This window comes from Oncorhynchus keta, chromosome 35, assembly GCF_023373465.1.
Source record: "Oncorhynchus keta strain PuntledgeMale-10-30-2019 chromosome 35, Oket_V2, whole genome shotgun sequence".
Taxonomy (NCBI): domain Eukaryota; kingdom Metazoa; phylum Chordata; class Actinopteri; order Salmoniformes; family Salmonidae; genus Oncorhynchus; species Oncorhynchus keta.
In genome coordinates this window covers 467,736-494,479 of record NC_068455.1, presented here as the reverse complement: position 1 = coordinate 494,479, position 26,744 = coordinate 467,736, and the positions used below count along the sequence as shown (strand labels likewise).

Sequence of the window (26,744 nt, the reverse complement as noted above, 5' to 3'; positions counted from 1 at the left end):
ACCCCACGCAGGGGACAGAGAGGTTAAACCCCCCACGTAGCAGGGGACAGAGAGGTTAAACCCCCCACGTAGCAGGGGACAGAGAGGTTAAACACCCCACGTAGCAGGGGACAGAGAGGTTAAACCCCCACGTAGCAGGGGACAGAGAGGTTAAACCCCCTACATAGCAGGGGACAGAGAGGTTACACCCCCCACGTAGCAGGGGACAGAGAGGTTAATCCCCACGTAGCAGGGGACAGAGAGGTTAAACCCCCTACGTAGCAGGGGACAGAGAGGTTAAACCCCCTACGTAGCAGGGGACAGAGAGGTTAAACCCCCTACGTAGCAGGGGACAGAGAGGTTAAACCCCCTACGTAGCAGGGGACAGAGAGGTTAAACCCCCCACGTAGCAGGGGACATAGAGGTTAAACCCCCCACGTAGCAGGCAGACACACTCTACTCTAATGACTTTTTTTTTTTGAAAGAGAGAGAGGGTTTGGGGTTTTTTGTCACCATTTTTAGTCACCAACTTAATGAGTGGTTAGGGTTGGATCAGTCTGCTGTGGGGAGAAATGAGCTCATACCATACCCTGTAGAATAACTCTGTTTTACCCTTGGTCAAGAAGACAGAGCTCTCACACAGAGAGAGGAGGCAGCCAGCCTCAAAGTAGCCTGCAACACATTACAGGTCACAGTATGTCAATGAAACTGGAATAATCACAGCTGTCTGTGTGTCTGTGTGTCTGTGTGTGTGTCTGTCTTTCTGTCTGTCTGACTCTGTCTGTCTGTCTGTCTGTCTGTCTGTCTGTCTGTCTGTCTGTCTGTCTGTCTTTCTTTCTGTCTGACTCTGTCTGTCTGTCTGTCTCTGTCTCTGTCTGTCTGTCTGTCTGTCTGTCTGTCTGTCTGTCTGTCTGTCTGTCTGTCTGTCTGACTCTGTCTGACTGTCTCTGTCTGTCTGTCTGGCTGTCTGTCTGTCTGTCTGTCTGTCTGTCTGTCTGTCTGTCTGTCAGGCTGTCTGGCTGTCTGGCTGTCTGGCTGTCTGTGTGACGTGTCTTCTTGTGAACCCCTCCAGACACACTACAGGCCACACACTACACAGTACAGGCCACACACTACACAGTACAGGCCACACACTACACACTAAAGGCCATACACTACACACTAAAGGCCACACACTACACACTACAGGCCACACACTACACACTACAGGCCACACACTACACACTACACACTACAGGCCACACACTACACACTACAGGCCACACACTACACACTACAGGCCACACACTACACACTACACACTACAGGCCACACACTACACAGTACAGGCCACACACTACACACTACAGGCCACACGCTTCACACTACACACTACAGGCCACACACTACACACTACAGGCCACACACTACACACTACACACTACAGGCCACACACTACACACTACAGGCCACACACTACACACTACACACTACAGGCCACACACTACACACTAAAGGCCACACACTACACACTACAGGCCACACACTACACACTACAGGCCACACACTACACACTACAGGGTTAGATCTGTGTTCCTAAACTATTTAACAGGGTTAGATCCGTGTTCCTAAACTATTTAACAGGGTTAGATCTGTGTTCCTAAACTATTTAACAGGGTTAGATCCGTGTTCCTAAACTATTTAACAGGGTTAGATCCGTGTTCCTAAACTATTTAACAGGGTTAGATCTGTGTTCCTAAACTATTTAACAGGGTTAGATCTGTGTTCCTAAACTATTTAACAGGGTTAGATCTGTGGTGATGAGCTATGCAGCATTGCTGGTGCGCAGGGCAGCGCTGAGCTACCGTCGGGGCACCACTGGGCCGTCTCTGTTTGTCTAGGGCCCCGAGGGGCCAGGGGCAGCATGCCCTCAAAGCGCTCCCTGTAATCTGAATCAGAACTGCCAGTGTTGCTGCCCCCCAACTCTGCTCCACTCTCAGCCCCCCCCCTGCTCCACTCTGCCCCCCCTCCACTGCTCCACTCTCAGGCTCCCCAACTCTGCTCGGACCTAGTCTACTCAATTTCCTGTCTGCGGTAATGGCTCGCTGTATCTCTCCCCATCTGAGCCCTGATCTGATCTACTGTACCGTAGCGCCTCACAGCACTGTGTCAACCACCAGGCAGCTAATTGCCCCAGTTATCCTCAGATATACCTGCCTTAACCCTAACACTGCCCCCTGTTACACTGCCCCCTGCTACACTGCCCCCTGTTACACTGCCCCCTGTTACACTGCCCCCTGTTACACTGCCCCCTGTTACACTGCCCCCTGTTACACTGCCCCCTGTTACACTGCCCCATGTCACACTGCCCCCTGTTACACTGCCCCATGTCACACTGCCCCCTGTTACACTGCCCCATGTCACACTGCCCCCTGTTACACTGCCCCATGTCACACTGCCCCCTGTTACACTGCCCCATGTTACACTGCCCACTGTTACACTGCCCCATGTCACACTGCCCACTGTTACACTGCCCACTGTTACACTGCCCCCTGTTACACTGCCCCCTGTTACACTGCCCCCTGTTACACTGCCCCCTGTTACACTGCCCCCTGTTACACTGCCCCTGTTACACTGCCCCCTGTTACACTGCCCCCTGTTACACTGCCCCATGTTACACTGCCCCATGTTACACTGCCCCCTGTTACACTGCCCCCTGTTACACTGCCCCCTGTTACACTGCCCCATGTTACACTGCCCCCTGTTACACTGCCCACTGTTACACTGCCCCATGTTACACTGCCCCATGTTACACTGCCCCATGTTTCAGCTGATATTACCATAGCACATACTGTAGGATACTGTACATACCAGTACCAGTCAAATGTCTGTACACACCTACTCATTCAAATGTTGTTCTTTATTTGTATTATTTTCCACGCTGTAGAATAATTGTGAAGACATCAAAACTATGAAATAACACATATGGAATCATGTAATAAACAAAAGGATATTAATCAAATCAAAATAGATTTTATATTTGAGATTCTTCAAATATTCACTCTTTGCTTTGATGACAGCTTTGCACACTCTTGGCATTCTCTCAACCAGCTTCACCTGGAATGCACCAACAGTCTTGAAGGAGTTCCCACATATGCTGAGCACTTGTTGGCTGCATTTCCTTCACTCAGCGGTCCAACTCATCCCAAACCATCTCAACTGAGTTGAAGTCGGGTAATTGTGGAGGCCAGGTAATCTGATGCAGCAATTTATCACTCTCCTTCTTGGTAAAATAGCCCTTCCACAGCCTGGAGGTGTGTTGGGTCATTGTCCTGTTGAAAAACAAATGATAGTCCCACTAAGCACAAACCAGATAGGATGGCTTATCGCTGCAGAATAGTGTGGTAGCCATGCTGGTTAAGTGTGCCTTGAATTCTAAATAAATCACTGACAGTGTCACCAGCAATGCACCCCCACACCATCACACCTCTTCCTCCATGCTTCACATTGGAAACCACATATGTGGAGACCATCCATTCACCTTTGTGTTTCACAAAGACATGGAGGTTGGAACCAAAAATCTCACATTTCTACTCATCAGACCAACGGACAGATTTCCACTGGTCTAACGTCCTTTGCTTGTTTCTTGGCCCAAGCAAGTCTCTTCTACTTATTGGTGTCCTTTTGTAGTGGTTTCTTTGCAGCCTGATTCACGCAGTCTCCTCTGAACAGTTGATGTTGAGATGTGTCACTTGAACTCTGTGAAGCATTTATTTGGGCTGGTAACTCTAATGAACTTATGCTCTGCATCAGAGGTAACTCTGGGTCTTCCTTTCCTGTGGCGGTCCTCATGAGAGCCGGTTTCATCATAGCACTTGATGGTTTTTTCAACTGCACTTTAAGAAACATTCCAAATTCTTGAGATTTTCCACATTGATTGACCTTCGTGTCTTAAAAGTAATGATGGACTGTCATTTCTCTTTGCCTATTTGAGCTGTTCTAGCCATAATATGGACCTGGTCTTTTACCAAATAGAGCTATCTTCTGTATACCTCCCCTACCTTGTCACTACACAACTGATTGGCTCAAACGCATTAAGAAGGAAATAAATTCCACAAATTAACAAGGCACACCTGTTAATTGAAATACATTCCAGGTGACTACCTCATGAAGCTGGTTGAGAGAATGCCAAGAGTGTGCAAAACTGTCATCAAGGCAAAGGGTGGCTACTTTGAAGAATCTCCAATATAAAATATATTTTGATTTGTTTAACACTCTTTTTGATTACTACATGATTCCATGTGTTATTTCATAGTTTTAATGTCGTCACTATTATTCTACAATGTCGAAAATCGTACAAATAAAGAAAAACCCTGGAATGAGTAGTTGTGTCCAATCTTTTGACTGGTACTGTATGTACACAGAAAACAAGTGTGCAGAAAATAATCATGAATTTTCAGTAAAAAAAATCAAATGTCAGAAACACAAGTATAAATTAATCTTGAACAACACCATAATTGAACACACAAAACATTTCTCATAACTTGGTCTGACCATATCTGTATCTGGAGTGGAGGAGGAGGAGAGAGAGGATTGGAGGAGAGAGAGAGAGAGAAAGAAAGAGAGAGGGTTCTCAGTTAGGGAGGTGTGAGAAAGGAGGTGTGGGGGGTGTGAGGGAGGGAGTGTGAGGGTGGGGGTGTGAGAAAGGGGGTGTGAGGGAGGGGGTGTGAGAGAAGGAGTGTGAGGGAGGGGGTGTGAGAGAGGAGTGTCTGAGATGCTCTGTCTGTGTAAGTAAATAAATACAAAACAAAGGAAATAAAGGTCAGAACGTGACAAAACACATACATACAACTCATGTTTATTTATTTTCCCTTTTGCACATAGTTACAACACTGTATATAGACATGATATGACATTTGAAATGTCTTTATTATTTTGGAATTTCTGTGAGTTTTATGTTTACTGTTAATTTTTATTGTTTATTTCACATTTGTTGATTATCTATTTCACCTGCTTTGGCAATGTTAACACATGTTTCCCATGCCAATAAAAACCTTGAATTGAATTGAGTGGAGATGGGAGAGAGAGAGTGGAGTGGAGTGGAGGGAGGGAGGGAGGGAGGGAGGGAGGGAGGGAGGGAGGGAGGGAGGGAGGGAGGGAGGGAGGGAGGGAGGGAGGGAGGGAGGGAGGGAGGGAGGGAGGGAGGGGGAGGGAGGGAGGGAGGGAGGGAGACAGAGAAGGGGAAGCAGTGAAGGACTGGTGAAGATTTCCCTTTTGAAGGACTGTGTGAAGATTTGTGTGTTTGTGGTGGTGTGTGTTGTGTGTGTGTGTGTGTGTGTGTGTGTGTGTGTGTGTGTGTGTGTGTGTGTGTGTCAGCTGGTTTCTCTTAGCTGCTGGTCTAGGGTGTACTAATGTGCTCTCTCTCTCTCTCTCTCTCTCTCTCTCTCTCTCTCTCTCTCTCTCTCTCTCTCTCTCTCTCTCTCTCTCTCTCTCTCTCTCTCTCTCTCTCTCTCTCTGTGTGTGTGTGTGTGTCTCAATTCAATATCAATTCAATTTCAATTTAAGGGGCTTTATTAGCATGGGAAACATATGTTTACATTGCCAAGGCATGTGAAGTAGATAATAAACAAAAGTGAAATAAACTATACAAATGAACAGTAAACATTACACTCACAAAAGTTCCTAAAGAATAAAGACATTTCAAACGTCATATTATGTGCACAAAGTTCAAAAAGGGAAAATTAATTGTGTTTGTTCTTCACTGGTTGCCCTTTTCTTGAGGCAACAGGTCACAAATCTTGCTGTGTAATGCACACTGTGGTATTTCACCCACTAGATATGGGAGTTGTGCATCAAAATTGGGTTTGTTTTTGAATTCTTTGTGGATCTGTGTAATCTGAGGGAAATATGTGTCTCTAATATGGTCATACATTTGGCAGGAGGTTAGGAAGTGCAGCTCAGTTTCCACCTCATTTTGTGGGCAGTGAGCACATTGCCTGTCTTCTCTTGAGAGCCAGGTCTGTCTACGGCGGCCTTTCTCAATAGCAAGGCTATGCTCACTGAGTCTGTACATAGTCAAATATTTCCTTAATTTTTGGTCAGTCACAGTGGTCAGGTATTCTGCCACTGTGTACTCTCTGTTTAGGGCCAAATAGCATTCTAGTTTGCTCTGTTTTTTTTGTTCATTCTTTCCAATGTGTCAAGTAATTATCTTTTTGTTTTCTCATGATTTGGTTGGGTCTAATTGGGTTTCTGTCCTGGGGCTCTGTGGTTCTGTTTGTGTTTGTGAACAGAATTCTGCATCTAGAGTCTTAATTTGGTGTTTGTCTCATTTAGTGAATTCTTGGTTGGTGAGCGGACCCCAGACCTCACTGTCATGAAGAGAAATGGGTTCTATAACTGATTCAATAATTTTTTGCCAGATCCTAATTGGTATGTCGAATTTTATGTTCCATTTGATGGCATAGAAGGCCCTTCTTGCCTTCTCTCAGCTCATTCACAGCATTGTGGAAGTTACCTGTGGTGCTGATGTTTAGGCCCTGGTATGTATATTTTTTTGTGTGTTCTAGGGCAATGGTGTCTAGAATTTGTATTTGTATTTGTGGTCCTGGTGACTGGACCTTTTTTGGAACACATTTATTTTGGTCTTACTGAGATTTACTGTCAGGGCCCAGGTCTGGCAGAATCTTTGCAGAAGATCTAGGTGCTGCTGTAGGCCCTCCTTGGTTGGTGACAGCAGCACCAGATCATCAGCAAATAGTTGACATTTGACTTCAGATTCTAGGAGGGTGAGGCTGGGTGCTGCAGACTGTTCTAGTGCCCTCGCCAATTTTCTCTCTACACTATTTCTCTACTCAATTCAATTCAAAGGGGTTTATTGGCATGGGAAACATACACTTGTCCCCCCTTGCTGCTACAACAGCCTCCACACTTCTGGTAAGGCTGTTTCCACTCAATGTTGGAACATTGCTGCTACAACAGCCTCCACTCTTCTGGGAAGGCTTTCCACTAGATGTTGGAACATTGCTGCTATAACAGCCTCTACTCTTCTGGGAAGGCTTTCCACTAGATGTTGGAACATTGCTGCTATAACAGCCTCCACTCTTCTGGGAAGGCTTTCCACTAGATGTTGGAACATTGCTGCTATAACAGCCTCCACTCTTCTGGGAAGGCTTTCCACTCGATGTTGGAACATTACTGCTATAACATCCTCCACTCTTCTGGGAAGGCTTTCCACTAGACGTTGGAACATTGCTGCTATAACAGCCTCCACTCTTCTGGGAAGGCTTTACACTCGATGTTGGAACATTGCTGCTATAACAGCCTCCACTCTTCTGGGAAGGCTTTACACTCGATGTTGGAACATTGCTGCTATAACAGCCTCCACTCTTCTGGGAAGGATTTCCACTAGATGTTGGAACATTGCTGCTATAACAGCCTCCAGTCTTCTGGGAAGGCTTTCCACTAGATGTTGGAACATTGCTGCTATAACAGCCTCCAGTCTTCTGGGAAGGCTTTCCACTAGATGTTGGAACATTGCTGCTATAACAGCCTCCACTCTTCTGGGAAGGCTTTACACTCGATGTTGGAACATTGCTGCTATAACAGCCTCCACTCTTCTGGGAAGGCTTTACACTCGATGTTGGAACATTGCTGCTATAACAGCCTCCACTCTTCTGGGAAGGATTTCCACTAGATGTTGGAACATTGCTGCTATAACAGCCTCCAGTCTTCTGGGAAGGCTTTCCACTAGATGTTGGAACATTGCTGCTATAACAGCCTCCAGTCTTCTGGGAAGGCTTTCCACTAGATGTTGGAACATTGCTGCTATAACAGCCTCCAGTCTTCTGGGAAGGCTTTACACTCGATGTTGGAACATTGCTGCTATAACAGCCTCCACTCTTCTGGGAAGGCTTTACACTCGATGTTGGAACATTGCTGCTATAACAGCCTCCACTCTTCTGGGAAGGATTTCCACTAGATGTTGGAACATTGCTGCTATAACAGCCTCCAGTCTTCTGGGAAGGCTTTACACTCGATGTTGGAACATTGCTGCTATAACAGCCTCCACTCTTCTGGGAAGGATTTCCACTAGATGTTGGAACATTGCTGCTATAACAGCCTCCACTCTTCTGGGAAGGCTTTCCACTCGATGTTGGAACATTGCTGCTATAACAGCCTCCACTCTTCTGGGAAGGCTTTCCACTAGATGTTGGAACATTGCTGCTATAACAGCCTCCAGTCTTCTGGGAAGGATTTCCACTAGATGTTGGAACATTGCTGCTATAACAGCCTCCACTCTTCTGGGAAGGCTTTCCACTAGACGTTGGAACATTGCTGCTATAACAGCCTCCACTCTTCTGGGAAGGCTTTACACTCGATGTTGGAACATTGCTGCTATAACAGCCTCCACTCTTCTGGGAAGGCTTTCCACTAGATGTTGGAACATTGCTGCTATAACAGCCTCCAGTCTTCTGGGAAGGATTTCCACTAGATGTTGGAACATTGCTGCTATAACAGCCTCCACTCTTCTGGGAAGGCTTTCCACTAGACGTTGGAACATTGCTGCTATAACAGCCTCCACTCTTCTGGGAAGGCTTTACACTCGATGTTGGAACATTGCTGCTATAACAGCCTCCACTCTTCTGGGAAGGCTTTACACTCGATGTTGGAACATTGCTGCTATAACAGCCTCCACTCTTCTGGGAAGGATTTCCACTAGATGTTGGAACATTGCTGCTATAACAGCCTCCAGTCTTCTGGGAAGGCTTTACACTCGATGTTGGAACATTGCTGCTATAACAGCCTCCACTCTTCTGGGAAGGATTTCCACTAGATGTTGGAACATTGCTGCTATAACAGCCTCCACTCTTCTGGGAAGGCTTTCCACTCGATGTTGGAACATTGCTGCTATAACAGCCTCCACTCTTCAGGGAAGGCTTTCCACTAGATGTTGGAACATTGCTGCTATAACAGCCTCCACTCTTCTGGGAAGGCTTTCCACTAGATGTTGGAACATTGCTGCTATAACAGCCTCCACTCTTCAGGGAAGGCTTTCCACTAGATGTTGGAACATTGCTGCTATAACAGCCTCCACTCTTCTGGGAAGGCTTTCCACTAGATGTTGGAACATTGCTGCTATAACAGCCTCCACTCTTCTGGGAAGGCTTTCCACTAGATGTTGGAACATTGCTGCTATAACAGCCTCCACTCTTCAGGGAAGGCTTTCCACTAGATGTTGGAACATTGCTGCTATAACAGCCTCCACTCTTCTGGGAAGGCTTTCCACTAGACGTTGGAACATTGCTGCTATAACAGCCTCCACTCTTCTGGGAAGGCTTTACACTCGATGTTGGAACATTGCTGCTATAACAGCCTCCACTCTTCTGGGAAGGCTTTCCACTAGATGTTGGAACATTGCTGCTATAACAGCCTCCAGTCTTCTGGGAAGGATTTCCACTAGATGTTGGAACATTGCTGCTATAACAGCCTCCACTCTTCTGGGAAGGCTTTCCACTAGATGTTGGAACATTGCTGCTATAACAGCCTCCACTCTTCTGGGAAGGCTTTACACTCGATGTTGGAACATTGCTGCTATAACAGCCTCCACTCTTCTGGGAAGGCTTTACACTCGATGTTGGAACATTGCTGCTATAACAGCCTCCACTCTTCTGGGAAGGATTTCCACTAGATGTTGGAACATTGCTGCTATAACAGCCTCCAGTCTTCTGGGAAGGCTTTACACTAGATGTTGGAACATTGCTGCTATAACAGCCTCCAGTCTTCTGGGAAGGATTTCCACTAGATGTTGGAACATTGCTGCTATAACAGCCTCCACTCTTCTGGGAAGGCTTTCCACTCGATGTTGGAACATTGCTGCTATAACAGCCTCCACTCTTCAGGGAAGGCTTTCCACTAGATGTTGGAACATTGCTGCTATAACAGCCTCCACTCTTCAGGGAAGGCTTTCCACTAGATGTTGGAACATTGCTGCTATAACAGCCTCCACTTCTTCTAGATGGGAAGGCTTTCCACTGGGAAGACTAGATGTTGGAACATTGCTGCTATAACAGCCTCCACTCTTCTGGGAAGGCTTTCCACTAGATGTTGGAACATTGCTGCTATAACAGCCTCCAGTCTTCTGGGAAGGCTTTCCACTAGATGTTGGAACATTGCTGCTATAACAGCCTCCAGTCTTCTGGGAAGGCTTTCCACTAGATGTTGGGACATTGCTGCTATAACAGCCTCCAGTCTTCTGGGAAGGCTTTCCACTAGATGTTGGAACATTGCTGCTATAACATCCTCCACTCTTCTGGGAAGGCTTTCCACTAGATGTTGGGACATTGCTGCTATAACAGCCTCCACTCTTCTGGGAAGGCTTTCCACTAGATGTTGGAACATTACTGCTATAACAGCCTCCAGTCTTCTGGGAAGGCTTTACACTCGATGTTGGAACATTGCTGCTATAACAGCCTCCACTCTTCTGGGAAGGCTTTCCACTAGATGTTGGAACATTGCTGCTATAACAGCCTCCAGTCTTCTGGGAAGGCTTTCCACTAGATGATGGAACGTTGCAGCGGGGACTTGCTTCCATTCAGCCACCAGAGCATTAATGAGGTTGGGCACTGATGTTGGGCAATTAAGCCTGGCTCACAGTCTGTGTTCCAATTCATCTCTAAGGTGTTCGATGAGGTTGATGTCAGGGCTCTGCTCAGGCCAGTCAAGTTCTTCCACACCGATCTCGACAAAGCATTTCTATATGGACTTTGCTTTGTGCGCAGGGGCATTGTCATACTGAAACAGGAAAGGGCCTTCCCCAAACTGTTGCCATAAAGTTGGAAGAACAGAATCGTCTAGAATGTCATTGTATTCTTAAGCATTAATATTTCCCTTCACTGGAACCTAGGCCGAACCATGAAAAACAGCCCCAGACCTTTATTCCTCCTCCACCAAACTTTACAGTTGCTACTATGCATTGGGGCAGGTAGCATTCTCCTGGCATCCCCCACATGGTTTATAAACATATTTTATACATAATGTTGCTACTACCATCTCTTATGACCGAAAATAGCTTCTGGACATCAGAACAGCGATGAATCACCACAAACTGGACAAAGATGTTTTCTTTAATGAGTCCGACACAAAGGATATCCTACTCCCAGACCAGGTCCAAATCCCTGTCATTCGCGTGAAGAAAAGACAGAAATACAGGGGGCGGAGGTCGAGTGAGTAAACTGCCTTCACCATCCATTCTATTGACCAACGAGCAATCACTGGAGAATAAACTAGATGATCTACGATTGAGACTATCCCACCAACAGGACATTAAAAACTATAATATCTTGTGTTTCACCAAGACACGGCTGAACGACATCACGTATAATATAGAGCTGACTGGCTACTCCTGCATCAGCAGGACAGAGCAGCTACTGAATGTCTGGTAAGGGGGTGTGTGTCTATTTGTCAGTAACAGCTGGAGCGCGATGTCTAATATTAAAAACCTCATGATAAACTGTAGACTATCTACCAAGAGAGTTTTCATCTGTATTACTCTTAGCCGTCTATTTACCACCACAAACCGATCTTGAGACTAAGACTCTATAAGGCCATAGTCCCTGTGCCCAAGAAAGTGAAGGTAACCTGCCTAAATGACTACCGCCCCGTAGCACTCACGTCTGTAGACATGAAGTGCTTTGAAAGGTTGATCATGGATCACATCAACACCATCATCCCAGAAACCCTAGACTCAATTCACATACCGCCCCAGCAAATCCACAGATGATGTAATCTCAATCACACTCCACACTACCCTTTTCAACCTGGACAAAAGGAACACCTATGTGAGAATGCTGTTCATTGACTACAGCTCAGCGTTCAACACCATAGTGCCCTCAAAGCTCATCACTACGCTAAGGACCCTGGGACTAAACTCCTCCCTTTGCAACTGGATCCTGGACTTCCTGACGGGCCGCCGCGGGGGATAAGGGTAGGTAACAACACATCTGCCACGCTGATCCTCAACACGGGTGCCCCTTAGGGGTGCGTGCTTAATAAGTTCTACAGCTGCACCATCGAGAGCATCCTGACCGGTTGCATCACCACCTGGTATGGCAACTACTCGGCATCTGACCGTAATGCACTACAGAGGGTAATGCGTACTGCCCAGTACATCACTGGGGCCAAGCTTCCTGACATCCAGAACCTATATACTAGGTGGTGTCAGAGAAAGGCCTAAAAAATGTCAAAGACTCCAGTCACCCAAGTCATAGACTGTTCTCTCTGCTACCGCACGGCAAGCAGTACCGGAGCGCCAAGTCTGGGTCCAAAAGGCTCCTTAACAGCTTCTACACCCAAGCCATAAAACTGCTGAATAATTAGTAAAATGGCCGCCTGGACAATTTACATTGACACCACCCCCATTCGCTGTTTATTATCTATGCATAGTCACTTTACCCCTACCTACATTTACAAATTACGTCGACTCAGCTGTACCACCCCATATTGACTCGGTACCGGTACCCCCTGTATAAAGCCTTGTTATTGTTATTTTATTGTGTTACTTTTTATAACTATTTTTACTTTAGTTTATTTCAGAAATATTTTCTTAACTCTATTTCTTGAACTGCATTAATGGTTAAGGGCTTGTAAGGAAGCATTTCACGGTATTTGGCGCTTGTGAACAATAACACTTGATTTGATATGTTTGAGATGGTGAAGCGTGATTCATCACTCCAGAGAACGCTTCTCCACTGCTCCAGAGTCCAATAGCGGCAAAGTTTACACCATTCCAGCTGACGCTTGGCATTGTGCATTGTGATCTTAGACTTGTGTTCAGCTGCTCGGCCATCCAAACCCATTTCCTGAAGCTCCTGATTAACAGTTATTGTGCTGACGTTGCTTCCAGAGGCAATTTGAAACTCGGTAGTGAGTGTTGCAAAATGTGGTGAAATGACTTGTTGGAAAGGTGGCATCCTGTGACGGTGCCAAGTTGAAAGTCCCTGAGCTCTTCAGTAAGGCCATTCTACTGCCAATGTTTGTCTATGGAGATGGCATGGCTGTGTGCTGGATTTTATACACCTGTCAGCAACGTGTGCGGCTGAAATAGCCGAATCCACTAATTTGAAGGGGTGTCCACACACTGCTGTATATATAATGCATCGAGTTTATGTGTTGAGTCAACATCTAGCTATTTATATTAACCAGGAAGTTAAATCTGATACACTCAAACAGTCCACGATGACTAACATGCCCTCCTCTCTCTCCTGTCCAATCAGAAGGCCCGTATTGGACCAGACCGGACCGCATGGAGAAGAAGCTCCTCGCTATCCCAGCAGCCAATACCGTCAAATTCCGTTGCGCTGCCGCTGGAAACCCCACGCCCTCCATCCATTGGCTGAAGAATGGGAAGGAGTTTAAGGGTGAACAGAGGATGGGCGGGATCAAGGTGAGTCAGACAACCAATCAGACATTAGTAGTCAGAAGTTAGTCGACAGAGGTATACAGAGTTCTTACCAAGGAGGCATCCCAAATAGCACCCTATTCCCTACACAGTGCACTACTTTTGACCAAGGCCCTATAGAGCAGTACTTTAAGCCCTACGGACCTTGTCAAAAGTAGTGCACTATATAAGATATATAAGAGTATGAAATAGGCTGTTTGAGAATGTTTGAAGCCTAAGCAACCTGCATACACATTGTTTGAAGTACAATAGACCAACATAGCTACTGTAGTTGGTCAAAGCTGTGTGCTAGAAAACCTTGGTAGGGCATGGGTGGAGTAGGCATGGTGTTGCTCATGTGAATTTCCTTGATTCTTCAGCTTCAGACCAATGCCTACTTCTCACTTAAACATAGTTTTCTGTTCGAGGAACTGCACACACTGATTTGTTTTTTTGGGCTCCTCAAGAAATGCTGGCAGCCATGACAGATGCCAAACGCGAGTTGGTTTGAGGGTGGGGTTAGCTTGTGGGTGGGGTTAGCTTGTGGGTGGGGTTAGCTTGTGGGTGTGGTTTGATGTGAGTGTTTTTTGGGTGTGTCCTTTCCACCACCACACATCCATCTGTCAGAACCTTGCAGCTGTTTCCTCAATCACAAAAAGCAAACCACCTGCAGGTTGAGGTCCATAACTACAGGCAGATTGTATGCTGAGATGCCAAAGGGAAGCTTTGAATAGGTCCGTAGCCTACAGAGTAATACCACAATAATGTATTAGCTAAATGTATGTACACTAAACAAAAATATGAACGCAACATATAAAGTGTTGGTTTAATGAGCTGAAATATAAGATCCCAGAAATGTTCCATACGCACAAAAAGCTTATTTGTCTTAAATGTGGTGCACGAATGTGTTTAGATCCCTGCTAGTGAGAATGTATCCTTTGACAAGATAATCCATCCACCTGACAGGTGTGGCATATCAAGAAGCTGATTAAACAGCATGATTATTACACAAGTGCACCTTGTGCTGGGGACAATAAAATGCCCCTCTAAAATGTGCAGTTTTGTTTTGAGGCAGTGTGCAATTGGAATGCTGATTGCAAGAATGTCCCCCAGAGCTGTTGGCAGATCATTTAATGTTAATTTCTCTACCATAAGCCGCCTTCAACATTGTTTTAGAGAATTTGGCAGTACGTCCAAACGGCCTCACAACCGTAGACCACGTGTATGGCGTTGTGTCGGCGAGTGGTTTTCTGATGTCAACGTTGTGAACAGACTGTCCCATGGTGGCAGTGGAGTTTTGGTATGGGCAGGCATAAGCTACGGACAACGAAAACAGAGTTGCATTTTATCAATTGCAATTTGAATGCACAAAGATACCATGAGGAAATCCTACGGCCCATTGTCGTGCCATTCATCCGCTGCCATCACTGCTGCCATGCACGGCTCGATGTCTCAAGGATCTGGACACCATTTCTGGAAACTGAAAATGTCTTGGCCTGCATACTCACCAGACATGTTTGGGATGCTCTGGATCGATTTGTAGGACAGCGCATTTCTAGTTCCTGCCAATATTCAGCAACTTCACACAGCCACTGCAGAGTGGAACAACATTCCACAGGCCACAATCAACAGCCTGATCAACTCTATACGAAGGAGATGGGTCGTGCTGCATGAGGCAAATGGAGGTCACACCAGATACTGACTGGTTTTCTGATCCACACCAGATACTGACTGGTTTTCTGATCCACACCAGATACTGACTGGTTTTCTGATCCACACCAGATACTGACTGGTTTTCTGATCCACACCAGATACTGACTGGTTTTCTGATCCACACCAGATACTGACTGGTTTTCTGATCCACACCAGATACTGACTGGTTTTCTGATCCACACCAGATACTGACTGGTGTTCTGATCCACACCCCTAATTGTTTTTAAGGAGTCTGTGATCACCAGATACTGACTGGTGTTCTGATCCACACCAGATACTGACTGGTGTTCTGATCCACACCAGATACTGACTGGTGTTCTGATCCACACCAGATACTGACTGGTGTTCTGATCCACACCCCTAATTGTTTTTAAGGAGTCTGTGATGATGCCCGAATGTTTGTGTGATTGGAAAAGTGTGATGAGTTGACTTTTGCTACAAAACACCCTTATTCTAAAATGGATTAAATAAAAACATTTCCTCTGCACAGAATACGCTATAATGACAAAGCAAAAACAGGTTTTTCGAAATTATAAAACTGAAATACCTTACATGATTTAAAACTGAAATACCTTACATAAGTATTTATTCATTTATTTATCTCACCTTTATTTAACCAGGTAGGCCAGTTGAGAACAAGTTCTCATTTACCACTGTGTCCTGGCAAAGCAGTGCGACAAAAAACAACACAGAATTACACATAGGATAAACAAAAGTACAGTCAACACAATATATAAATATGTATACAGTGCGTGCAAATGGAGTAAGATGGTAAGGCAATAAATAGGCCATAGTAGCGAGGTAATTACAATTTAGCAAATTAACACTGGAGTCATAGATGTGCAGATGATGATGTGCAAGTAGAAATACTGGTGTGCAAAAGTAAAAAGTAAATAAAAACAGTATGGGGATGAGGTAGATTGGGTGGGCTATTTACAGATGGACTATGTACAGCTGCAGCGATCGGTAAGCTGCTCAAATAGCTGATGTTTAAAGTTAGAGAGGGAGATATAGGTCTCCAACTTCAGTGATTTTTGCAATTCGTTCCAGTCATTGGCAGCAGAGAACTGAAAGGAAAGGCAGCCAAAGTGGGTGTTAGCTTTGGAGATGACCAATGAGATATACCTGCTGGAGCGAGTGCTACGGGTGGGTGTTGCTATGGTGACCTGTGAGCTGAGATAAGGAGGAGCTTTTCCTAGCAAAGACTTATAGATGACCTGGAGCCAGTGGGTCTGGCGACGAATATGTAGCGAGGGCCAGCCGACGCGAGCATACAGGTCGCAGTGGTGGGTGCTATATGGGGCTTTGCTTACAAAACGGATGGTACTGTGATAGACTGCATCCAGTTTGCTGAGTAGAGTGTTGGAAGCCATTTTGTAAATGACTTCGCCGAAGTCGAGGATCGGTAGGATGGTCAGTTTTACGAGGGAATGTTTGGCAGCGTAAGTGACGGAGGCTTTGTTGCGAAATAGGAAGCCGATTTTAGATTTAATTTTGGATTGGAGATGCTTAATATGAGTCTGGAAGGAGAGTTTACAGTTTAGCCAGACACCTAGGTATTTGTACTTGTCCACATATTCTAAGTCAGAACCGTCCAGGGTGGTGATGCTAGTCGGGCATGCGGGTGCAGGCAGCGATCGGTTGAAAAGCATGCATTTGGTTTTACTAGCGTTTAAGAGCAGTTGGAGGCCACGGAAGGAGTGTTGTATGGCATTGAAGCTCGATTGGAGGTTAGATAGCACAGTGTCCAATGATGGGCCGAAAGTGTATACAATGGTGTCGTCTGCATAGAGGTGGATCAAGGAATCACCCGCAGCAAGAGCGACATCATTGATATATACAGAGAAAAGAGTTGGCCCGAGAATTGAACCCTGTGGTACCCCCATAGAGTCTGCCAGAGGTCCGGACAACAGGCCCTCCGATTTGACACACTGAACTCTATCTGAGAAGTAGATCAGAAGTAGAATCAGGCAAGGCAGTCATTTGAGAAACCAAGGCTGTTGAGTCTGCCGATAAGAATACGGTGATTGACAGAGTCGAAAGCCTTGGCCAGGTCAATGAAGACGGCTGTACAGTACTGTCTTTTATTGATGGCGGTTATGATACCGTTTAGTACCTTGAGCGTGGCTGAGGTGCACCCGTTACCAGCCCGGAATCCGGATTGCACAGCGGAGAAGGTACGTGGGATTTGAAATGGTCAGTGATCTGTTTGTTCACTTGGCTTTCGAAGACTTTAGTTAGGCAGGGCAGGATGGATGTAACAGTTTGGGTCTATAGTGTCAATTTGGGTCTAGAGTGTCACCTCCTTTGAAGAGGGGGATGACCGTGGCAGCATTCCTATCTTTGGGAATCTCGGACGATACGAAAGAGAGGTTGAACAGACTAGTAATAGGGGTTGCAACATTGGCGGCGGATCATTTTATAAAGAGAGGGTCCAGATTGTCTAGCCCAGCTGATTTGTACGGGTCCAGGTTTTGCCGCTCTTTCAGAACATCAGCTATCTGGATTTGGGTGAAGGAGAAGCAGGGGAGGCTTGGGTAAGTAGCTGTGGGGGGTGCAGAGCTGTTGGCCGTGGTTTGGGTAGGCAGGAGGAAAGCCTGGCCAGCCGTAGAGAAATGCTTATTGAAACTCTCGATTATTGTGGATTTATCGTTGGTGACAGTGTTTCCTAGCCTCGGTGCAGTGGGCAGCTGGGAGTTAGAGCAACTGGATGCAAATATCTGTTTGAAAAAGCTCGACTTTGCTTTCCTAACTGACTGTGTGTATTGGTTCCTGGCTTCCCTGAAAAGTTGCATATCCCGGGGACTATTCGATGCTAGTGCAGTACGCCACAGGATGTTTTTGTGCTGGTCGAGTGCAGTCAGGTCTGAAGTGATCCAAGGTCTGTTCTTAGTTCTACATTTTTTGAAAGGGGCATGCTTATCTTATCTTATCGAAGATGGTGAGAAAATTACTTTTAAAGGACAACCAGGCATCCTCAACTGACGGGGTGAGGTCAATATCCTTGCAGGATTCTCTGGCCAGATTGATTAGAAAGGCCTGCTCGCAGAACTTTTTTATGGAGCGTTTGACAGTAATGAGGGGTGGTTGTTTGACCGCGGACCCATAACGGATGCAGGCAATGAGGCAGTGGTCGCTGAGATCCTGATTGAAAACAGCAGAGGTGTATTTGGAGGGCAAGTTGGTCAGGATAATATCTATGAGAGTGCCCATGTTTACGGATTTAGGGTTGTACCTGCTGGGTTCCTTGATGATTCGTGTGAGATTGAGGGCATCTAGCTTAGATTGTAGGATGGCCGGGGTGTTAAGCATATCCCAGTTTAGGTCACCTAACAGAACAAACTCTGAAGATAGATGGGGGGGCATTCAATTCGCATATGATGTCCAGTATTCAGACCCTTTGCTATGAGACTCAGGTGCATCCTGTTTTCATTGATCATCCTTGAGATGTTTCTACAACTTCATTGGAGACCACCTGTGGTAAATTCAATTGATTGTACATGATTTGGAAAGGCACACACTTGTCTATAAAAGGTCCCACAGTTGACAGTGCATGTCAGAGCAAAACCAAGCGATGAGGTCGAAGAAATTGTCTACTAAGCTCTGAGACAGGATTGTGTCGAGGCACAGATCTGGGGATGGGTACCAAAAAATGTCTGCAGCATTGAAGGTCCCCAAGAACACAATGGCCTCCATCATTCTTAACTGGAAGAATTTTGGAACCTCCAAGACTCTTCTTAGAACTGCCTGGCCACCCGGCCAAACTGGGACATCCTACAGGGAGGAGACATCCAACAGGGAGGAGACAACCTACAGGGAGGAGGAGACATCCTGCAGGGAGGAGGAGACATCCTGCAGGGAGGAGGAGACATCCTACAGGGGGAGGAGACATCCTACAGGGAGGGGTCATCCTACAGGGAGGAGACATCCAACAGGGAGGAGACATCCTACAGGGAGGAGGAGTCATCCTGCAGGGAGGAGGAGACATCCTACAGGGAGGAGACATCCAACAGGGAGGAGACATCCTACAGGGAGGAGGAGACATCCTGCAGGGAGGAGGAGACATCCTACAGGGGGAGGAGACATCCTAAAGGGAGGAGGAGACATCCTACCGGGAGGAGGAGACATCCTACCGGGAGGAGGAGACATCCTACAGGGAGGAGGAGACATCCTACAGGGAGGAGGAGACATCCTACAGGGAGGTAGACATCCTACAGGGAGGAGGAGACATCCTATAGGGAGGAGGAGACATCCTACAGGGAGGAGGAGTCATCCTACAGGGAGGAGGAGACATCCTACAGGGAGGAGGAGACATCCTACAGGGAGGAGACATCCTACAGGGCGGAGACAGCCTACAGGGAGGAGACAGCCTACAGGGAGGAGACAGCCTACAGGGAGGAGGAGACATCCTACAGGGAGGAGGAGACATCCTACAGGGAGGATGAGACATCCTACAGGGAGGAGACATCCTACAGGGAGGAGGAGACATCCTACAGGGGGGAGGAGACATCCTACAGGGAGGAGGAGACATCCTACAGGGAGGAGGAGACATCCTACAGGGGGGAGGAGACATCCTACAGGGAGGAGGACACATCCTACAGGGAGGACACATCCTACAGGGAGGAGGAAACATCCTACAGGGAGGAGGAGACATCCTACAGGGAGGAGGAGACATCCTACAGGGAGGAGACATCCTACAAGGAGGAGGAGACATCCTACAGGGAGGAGGAGACATCCTACAGGGAGGAGGAGTAGTCCTGGCCAGACATAAACTCCTATATACCTGGTAGACACCAGGGTTTCCTGTAGTCCTGACCAGACATAAACTCCTATAGACATCCTACAGGGAGGAGGAGACATCCTACAGGGAGGAGACATCCTACAAGGAGGAGGAGACATCCTACAGGGAGGAGGAGACATCCTACAGGGAGGAGGAGTAGTCCTGGCCAGACATAAACTCCTATATACCTGGTAGATACCAGAGTTTCCTGTAGTCCTGACCAGACATAAACTCCTATATACCTGGTAGATACCAGATTTTCCTGTGGTCCTGAACAGACATAAACTCCTATATACCTGGTAGATAGCAGAGTTTCCTGTAGTCCTGACCGGACATAAACTCCTATATACCTGGCGGAGAGCAGGGTTTCCTGTAGTCCTGAACAGACATAAACTCCTATATACCTGGTAGATAGCAGAGTTTCCTGTAGTCCTGGCCAGACATAAACTCCTATATACCTGGTAGATACCAGAGTTTCCTGTAGTCCTGACCAGACATAAACTCCTATATACCTGGTAGATACCAGATTTTCCTGTGGTCCTGAACAGACATAAACTCCTATATACCTGGTAGATAGCAGAGTTTCCTGTAGTCCTGACCGGACATAAACTCCTATATACCTGGCGGAGAGCAGGGTTTCCTGTAGTCCTGAACAGACATAAACTCCTATATACCTGGTAGATAGCAGTGTTTCCTGTAGTCCTGACCAGACATAAACTCCTATATACCTGGTAGAGAGCAGAGTTTCCTGTAGTCCTGACCAGACATAAACTCCTATATACCTGGTAGATAGCAGTGTTTCCTGTAGTCCTGACCAGACATAAACTCCTATATACCTGGTAGAGAGCAGAGTTTCCTGTAGTCCTGGCCAGACATAAACTCCTATATACCTGGTAGAGAGCAGAGTTTCCTGTAGTCTTGACCAGACATAAAATCCTATATACCTGGTAGAGAGCAGAGTGTCCTGTAGTCCTGACCAGACATAAACTCCTATATACCTGGTAGAGAGCAGAGTTTCCTGTAGTCCTGAACAGACATAAACTCCTATATACCTGGTAGAGAGCAGAGTTTCCTGTAGTCCTGAACAGACATAAACTCCTATATACCTGGTAGAGAGCAGAGTTTCCTGTAGTCCTGGCCAGACATAAACTCCTATATACCTGGTAGAGAGCAGAGTTTCCTGTAGTCTTGACCAGACATAAAATCCTATATACCTGGTAGAGAGCAGAGTGTCCTGTAGTCCTGACCAGACATAAACTCCTATATACCTGGTAGAGAGCAGAGTTTCCTGTAGTCCTGAACAGACATAAACTCCTATATACCTGGTAGAGAGCAGAGTTTCCTGTAGTCCTGAACAGACATAAACTCCTATATATGTCATGCATAGTTGTAATAGGTGGCAGGGAAGTCAGGCGCAGGAGAGTCAAATGGAGTGTAAATATGGAGTCTTTTAATAAAGTTCCACAAGTATGCTCCATAACAATAAATGTACAAACAAAACATGGGTACGAAGACCCGTTGCGCACCTATACAAACAATAACACTACACTGACAACAAATCAATCTCTGACAAAGACATGAGGGGAAACAGAGGGTTAAATACACAACAGGTAATGAATGGGATTGAAAACAGGTGTGTGGGAAGACAAGACAAAACCAATGGAAAATGAAAAAAGGATCAGATGGCTAGAAGACCGGTGACGTCGAACGCCGAGCACCGCCTGAACAAGGAGATGCAACGATTTCGGCAGAAGTCGTGACAGTACCCCCTCCCTGACGCGCGGCTCCAGCTGTGCGTCGACACCGGCCTCGGGGACGACCCGGAGGGCGAGGTGCAGGGCGATCCGGATGGAGACGGTGGAATTCTGATAACATGGAAGGATCTAACACGTCCTCCACCGGAACCCAGCATCTCTCCTCCGGCCCGTACACCTCCCAGTCCACGAGGTACTGAAGGCCCCTCGCCCGACGTCTCGAATCCAAAATGGATCGAACAGAGTACGCCGGAACCCCCTCGATGTCCAGAGGAGGCGGAGGAACATCACGCACTTCAGCCTCCTGGAGCGGGCCAGCCACCATCGGCCTGAGGAGAGACACATGGACCAAGGGATTAATACGCTAATGAGTGGGTAGTTGTAACCTATAACATACCTTGTTCACTCTCCTCAGGACTTTAAACGGCCCCACAAACCGCGGACCCAGCTTCCGGCAGAGCAGGCGAAGGGGCAGGTTTCGGGTCGAGAGCCAGACCCTGTCCCCTGGTGCGAACACTGGGGCCTCACTGCGGCGACGGTCTGCGCCAATTTTCTGGCGCCTTATGGCACGCTGAAGGTGGACGTGGGCTGCCTCCCAGGTTTCCTCAGCGTGCCGAAACCAATTGTCCACCGCAGGGGCCTCGGTCTGGCTCTGATGCCAAGGAGCCAGAACCGGCTGATACCCTAATACACATTGAAAAGGAGTAAGGTTAGTGGAGGAGTGACGTAGCGAGTTCTGAGCCATCTCTGCCCAGGGCACGAACTTCTCCCACTCCCCCGGCCGATCCTGGCAATAAGACCGCAGAAACCTACCCACATCCTGGTTAACTCTCTCCACCTGCCCATTACTCTCGGGGTGAAAACCTGAGGTAAGACTAACCGAGATCCCCAGACGCTCCATGAACGCCTTCCAGACCCTTGATGTGAACTGGGGACCCCGATCAGACACTATATCCTCAGGCACCCCATAGTGCCGGAAAACGTGTGTAAACAGGGCCTCTGCAGTTTGTAAGGCCGTAGGGAGACCGGGCAAAGGGAGGAGACGACAGGACTTTGAAAACCGATCCACAACGGCCAGGATCGTGGTGTAACCCTGTGAAGGTGGAAGATCAGTCAAAAAATCCACCGACAGGTGCGACCATGGCCGTTGAGGAACGGGTAGAGGTTGTAGCTTACCTCTGGGCAGGTGTCTAGGAGCCTTGCACTGGGCGCTCACCGAACAGGAAGAAACATAAATCCTCACATCCTTAGATAAAGTGGGCCACCAGTACCTTCCTTCAAGACAGCGCATCGTCCGACCTATCCCAGGATGACCAGAGGAGGGTGACGTGTGAGCCCAATATATCAATCGGTCGCGGACAGCAGACGGAACGTACAGACGACCAGCTGGACACTCAGGGGGAGAAGGCTCTGCACGTGACGCCCGCTCAATGTCCGCGTCCAGCTCCCACACTACCGGCGCCACCAGACACGAAGCTGGGAGTATGGGAGTGGGATCCATGGACCGCTCCTCTGTGTCATACAGCCGAGACAATGCGTCTGCCTTAATGTTCTGGGAGCCTGGTCTGTAAGAAAGAGTAAACACAAAACGAGTGAAAAACATGGCCCACCTTGCCTGGCGAGGATTCAATCTCTTCGCCTGCCGGATTTACTCACGATTGCGGTGGTCAGTCCAGATGAGAAAAGGGTGTTTAGCCCCCTCAAGCCAATGCCTCCACACCTTCAAGGCTTCTACGACAGCTAACAGCTCTCGGTTCCCCACATCATAGTTTCGCTCCGCTGGGCTGAGCTTCTTCGAAAAGAGAGCACAGGGGCGAAGCTTCAGTGGCGTACCCGAACGCTGAGAGAGCACTGCTCCTATCCCAGTTTCGGATGCATCCACCTCCACTATGAATGGCAAAGAGGGATCCGGATGAACCAGCACAGGCACCGAGGTAAACAGAGTCTTCAGGTGCTCAAAAGCCCTGTTCGCCTCAGCCGACCACTGCAAGCGCACCGGGCCCCCCTTTAGCAGTGAGGTAATGGGAGCTGCCACCTGACCAAAACCCCGGATAAACCTCCGGTAGTAATTGGAAAACCCCAAAAAATGCTGCAACTCCTTTACCGTGGTTGGAGTCGGCCAATTACGCACGGCTGTAATACGGTCGCTCTCCATCTCCACTCCTGAAGTGGAAATCCGATGCCCTAGGAAGGAGATGGATTGTTGGAAAAACAAGCATTTCTCAGCCTTGACATATAGATCATGCTCCAACAGGCGACCAAGCACCCTGCGCACCAGGGACACATGCTCGGCGCGTGTAGCAGAGTATATCAGAATATCATCGATATACACCACTACACCCTGCCCGTGCAGGTCCCTGAAGATCTCATCTACAAATGATTGGAAAACTGATGGAGCATTCATCAACCCATATGGCATGACCAGGTACTCATAATGACCTGAGGTAGTGCTAAATGCCGTCTTCCACTCATCACCCTTCTTAATACGCACCAGATTGTACGCACTCCTGAGATCCAATTTTGTGAAAAAACGTGCCCCGTGCATTAACTCAATAACCGCATTGATCAGAGGTAGCTATATTTCACTGTGATTTTATTAAGACCTCGATAATCAATGCACGGGTGTACACCGCCATCCTTTTTCTTCACAAAAAAGAAACTCGAGGAGACGGGTGAAATGGATGGCTGAATGAACCCCTGATGCAGGGATTCAGAGACATATGTCTCCATAGCCTCCGTCTCCGCTTGCGACAGGGGATACACGTGACTCTTGGGATATGCAGCGTCTACCAGGAGATCTATCGCACAATCCCCCCGTCGATGGGGTGGTAATTGAGTCGCCTTCTTTTTACAAAAGGCGAGAGCCAAATCGGCATATTCGGGGGGAATGCGCACGGTGGAGACCTGGTCTGGACTTTCCACCGTAGTAGCACCAACGGAAACCCCTAAACACCTACCTGAGCATTCTCGCGACCACCCCGTGAGAGCCCTCTGTGGCCAAGAAACAGTGGGGTTATGACAAACTAACCAGGTTAGGCCTAGCACCACAGAATACGCAGGAGAATCAATAAGGAAAAGACTAATCTTCTCCTTGTGACCCTCCTGCGTTATCATACACAAAGGTGCGGTAACCTCCCTGATAAACCCTGACCCTAATGGTCGACTATCTAAGGCATGAATAGGGATAGGCATATACACAGGAACAATAGGGATCCCTAAACTATGAGCTAGACTTTTATTAATGAAATTCCCAGCCGCACCTGAATCAACTAGTGCCTTATACTGGGAATGCAGTGAAAAATCAGGAAAAGAGACAGAGACAAACATTAGTGCAGCAGAGGGCTCTGGATGAGAATGGTGCCTACTCACCTGGGGTGACGCCAGAATGCCCTGCCTGCCCTCTCTATTCCCAGAGGAACCAACCCGGCACCGACCAGCAGTGTGCCCTCTGCGACCATGAATGGTGCTCGAGCGGGAACCCCCTCCGGTCTCCCTGCGCAACATCCCTCCCAATTCCATAGGTTCGGGAGAGAGGGTGCGGGAGGATGGAACAACCAGATCCCGATCTAGACGTCCACGAGTAGCCAGCATGTTGTCCAGCTTGATGGACATGTCCACCAGCTGGTCGAAGGTGAGGGTGGTGTCTCTGCAGGCCAGCTCCCGACGGACGTCCTCGCGTAGACTACAACGGTAATGGTCGATCAGGGCCCTGTCGCTCCATCCAGCGCCGGCAGCCAAGGTCCTAAATTCCAAAGCAAAATCCTGTGCACTCCTCGTCTCCTGCCTCAGATGATAGAGGAGCTCACCCGCTGCTTTGCCTTCAGGTGGGTGATCGAATACTATCCGGAACTGGCGGGTGAACTCCTCAAAATGGTCCAACGCCGCATCCTCCCTACTACACACAGCGCTGGCCCATTCCAGGGCTTTCCCGGTGAGGCATGAGACGAGGGCGTAACTCTTCTCACGGTCAGATGGTACTGGGGAGGCCGTGGCTAGATATAAGTTTAGCTTGAGGAGGAAACCCTGGCAGCCGGCAGTATCTCCGTTGTATCCCGTGGGTAGGGATAAATGGATCCTCGATTCCGGAGAGGAACAAACGTTCACGGGAGATTCCGGTTGTGGTGGTGGTGGAGCTGGAGAAACTCCCTGTCTCTCCCAGCGATCCATTTTCTGGACAATGTGCTCCATGACGGAGCTGATACACTCAAGCTCCCTCGCTTGTTCCTGAACGCATTCCTCCAGGTCCATGGGTATAGTGTCTTCTCCTGCTGACTTCATATATATTGGTCAGAGATTCTGTCATGCATATGTGTATAGGTGGCAGGGAAGTCAGGCGCAGGAGAGTCAAATGGAGTGTAAATATGGAGTCTTTTAATAAAGTTCCACAAGTATGCTCCATAACAATAAATGTACAAACAAAACATGGGTACGAAGACCCGACGCGCACCTATACAAACAATAATACTACACTGACAACAAATCAATCTCTGACAAAGACATGAGGGGAAACAGAGGGTTAAATACACAACAGGTAATGAATGGGATAGAAAACAGGTGTGTGGGAAGACAAGACAAAACCAATGGAGAATGAAAAAAGGATCAATGATGGCTAGAAGACATTTACATTTTACATTTAAGTCATTTAGCAGACGCTCTTATCCAGAGCGACTTACAAATTGGTGCATTCACCTTATGACATCCAGTGGAACAGCCACTTTACAATAGTGCATCTAAATCTTTTAGGGGGGTGAGAAGGATTACTTATCCTATCCTAGGTATTCCTTAAAGAGGTGGGGTTTCAGGTGTCTCCGGAAGGTGGTGATTGACTCCGCTGTCCTGGCGTCGTGAGGGAGTTTGTTCCACCATTGGGGGGCCAGAGCAGCGAACAGTTTTGACTGGGCTGAGCGGGAACTGTACTTCCTCAGTGGTAGGGAGGCGAGCAGGCCAGAGGTGGATGAACGCAGTGCCCTTGTTTGGGTGTAGGGCCTGATCAGAGCCTGGAGGTACTGAGGTGCCGTTCCCCTCACAGCTCCGTTGGCAAGCACCATGGTCTTGTAGCGGATGCGAGCTTCAACTGGAAGCCAGTGGAGAGAGCGGAGGA

General features: G+C 47.6%; 1 protein-coding gene across 1 annotated transcript in view; it reads left to right on the top strand.

The window, feature by feature from the left end:
- fgfr3 (fibroblast growth factor receptor 3) overlaps nucleotides 1-26,744 on the top strand; it is a 275,420-nt gene that overhangs the window by 165,017 nt on the left and 83,659 nt on the right. The window contains 1 exon segment of the mRNA XM_052495875.1: nucleotides 13,233-13,402. Coding sequence (XP_052351835.1) covers nucleotides 13,233-13,402 — 170 coding nt within the window.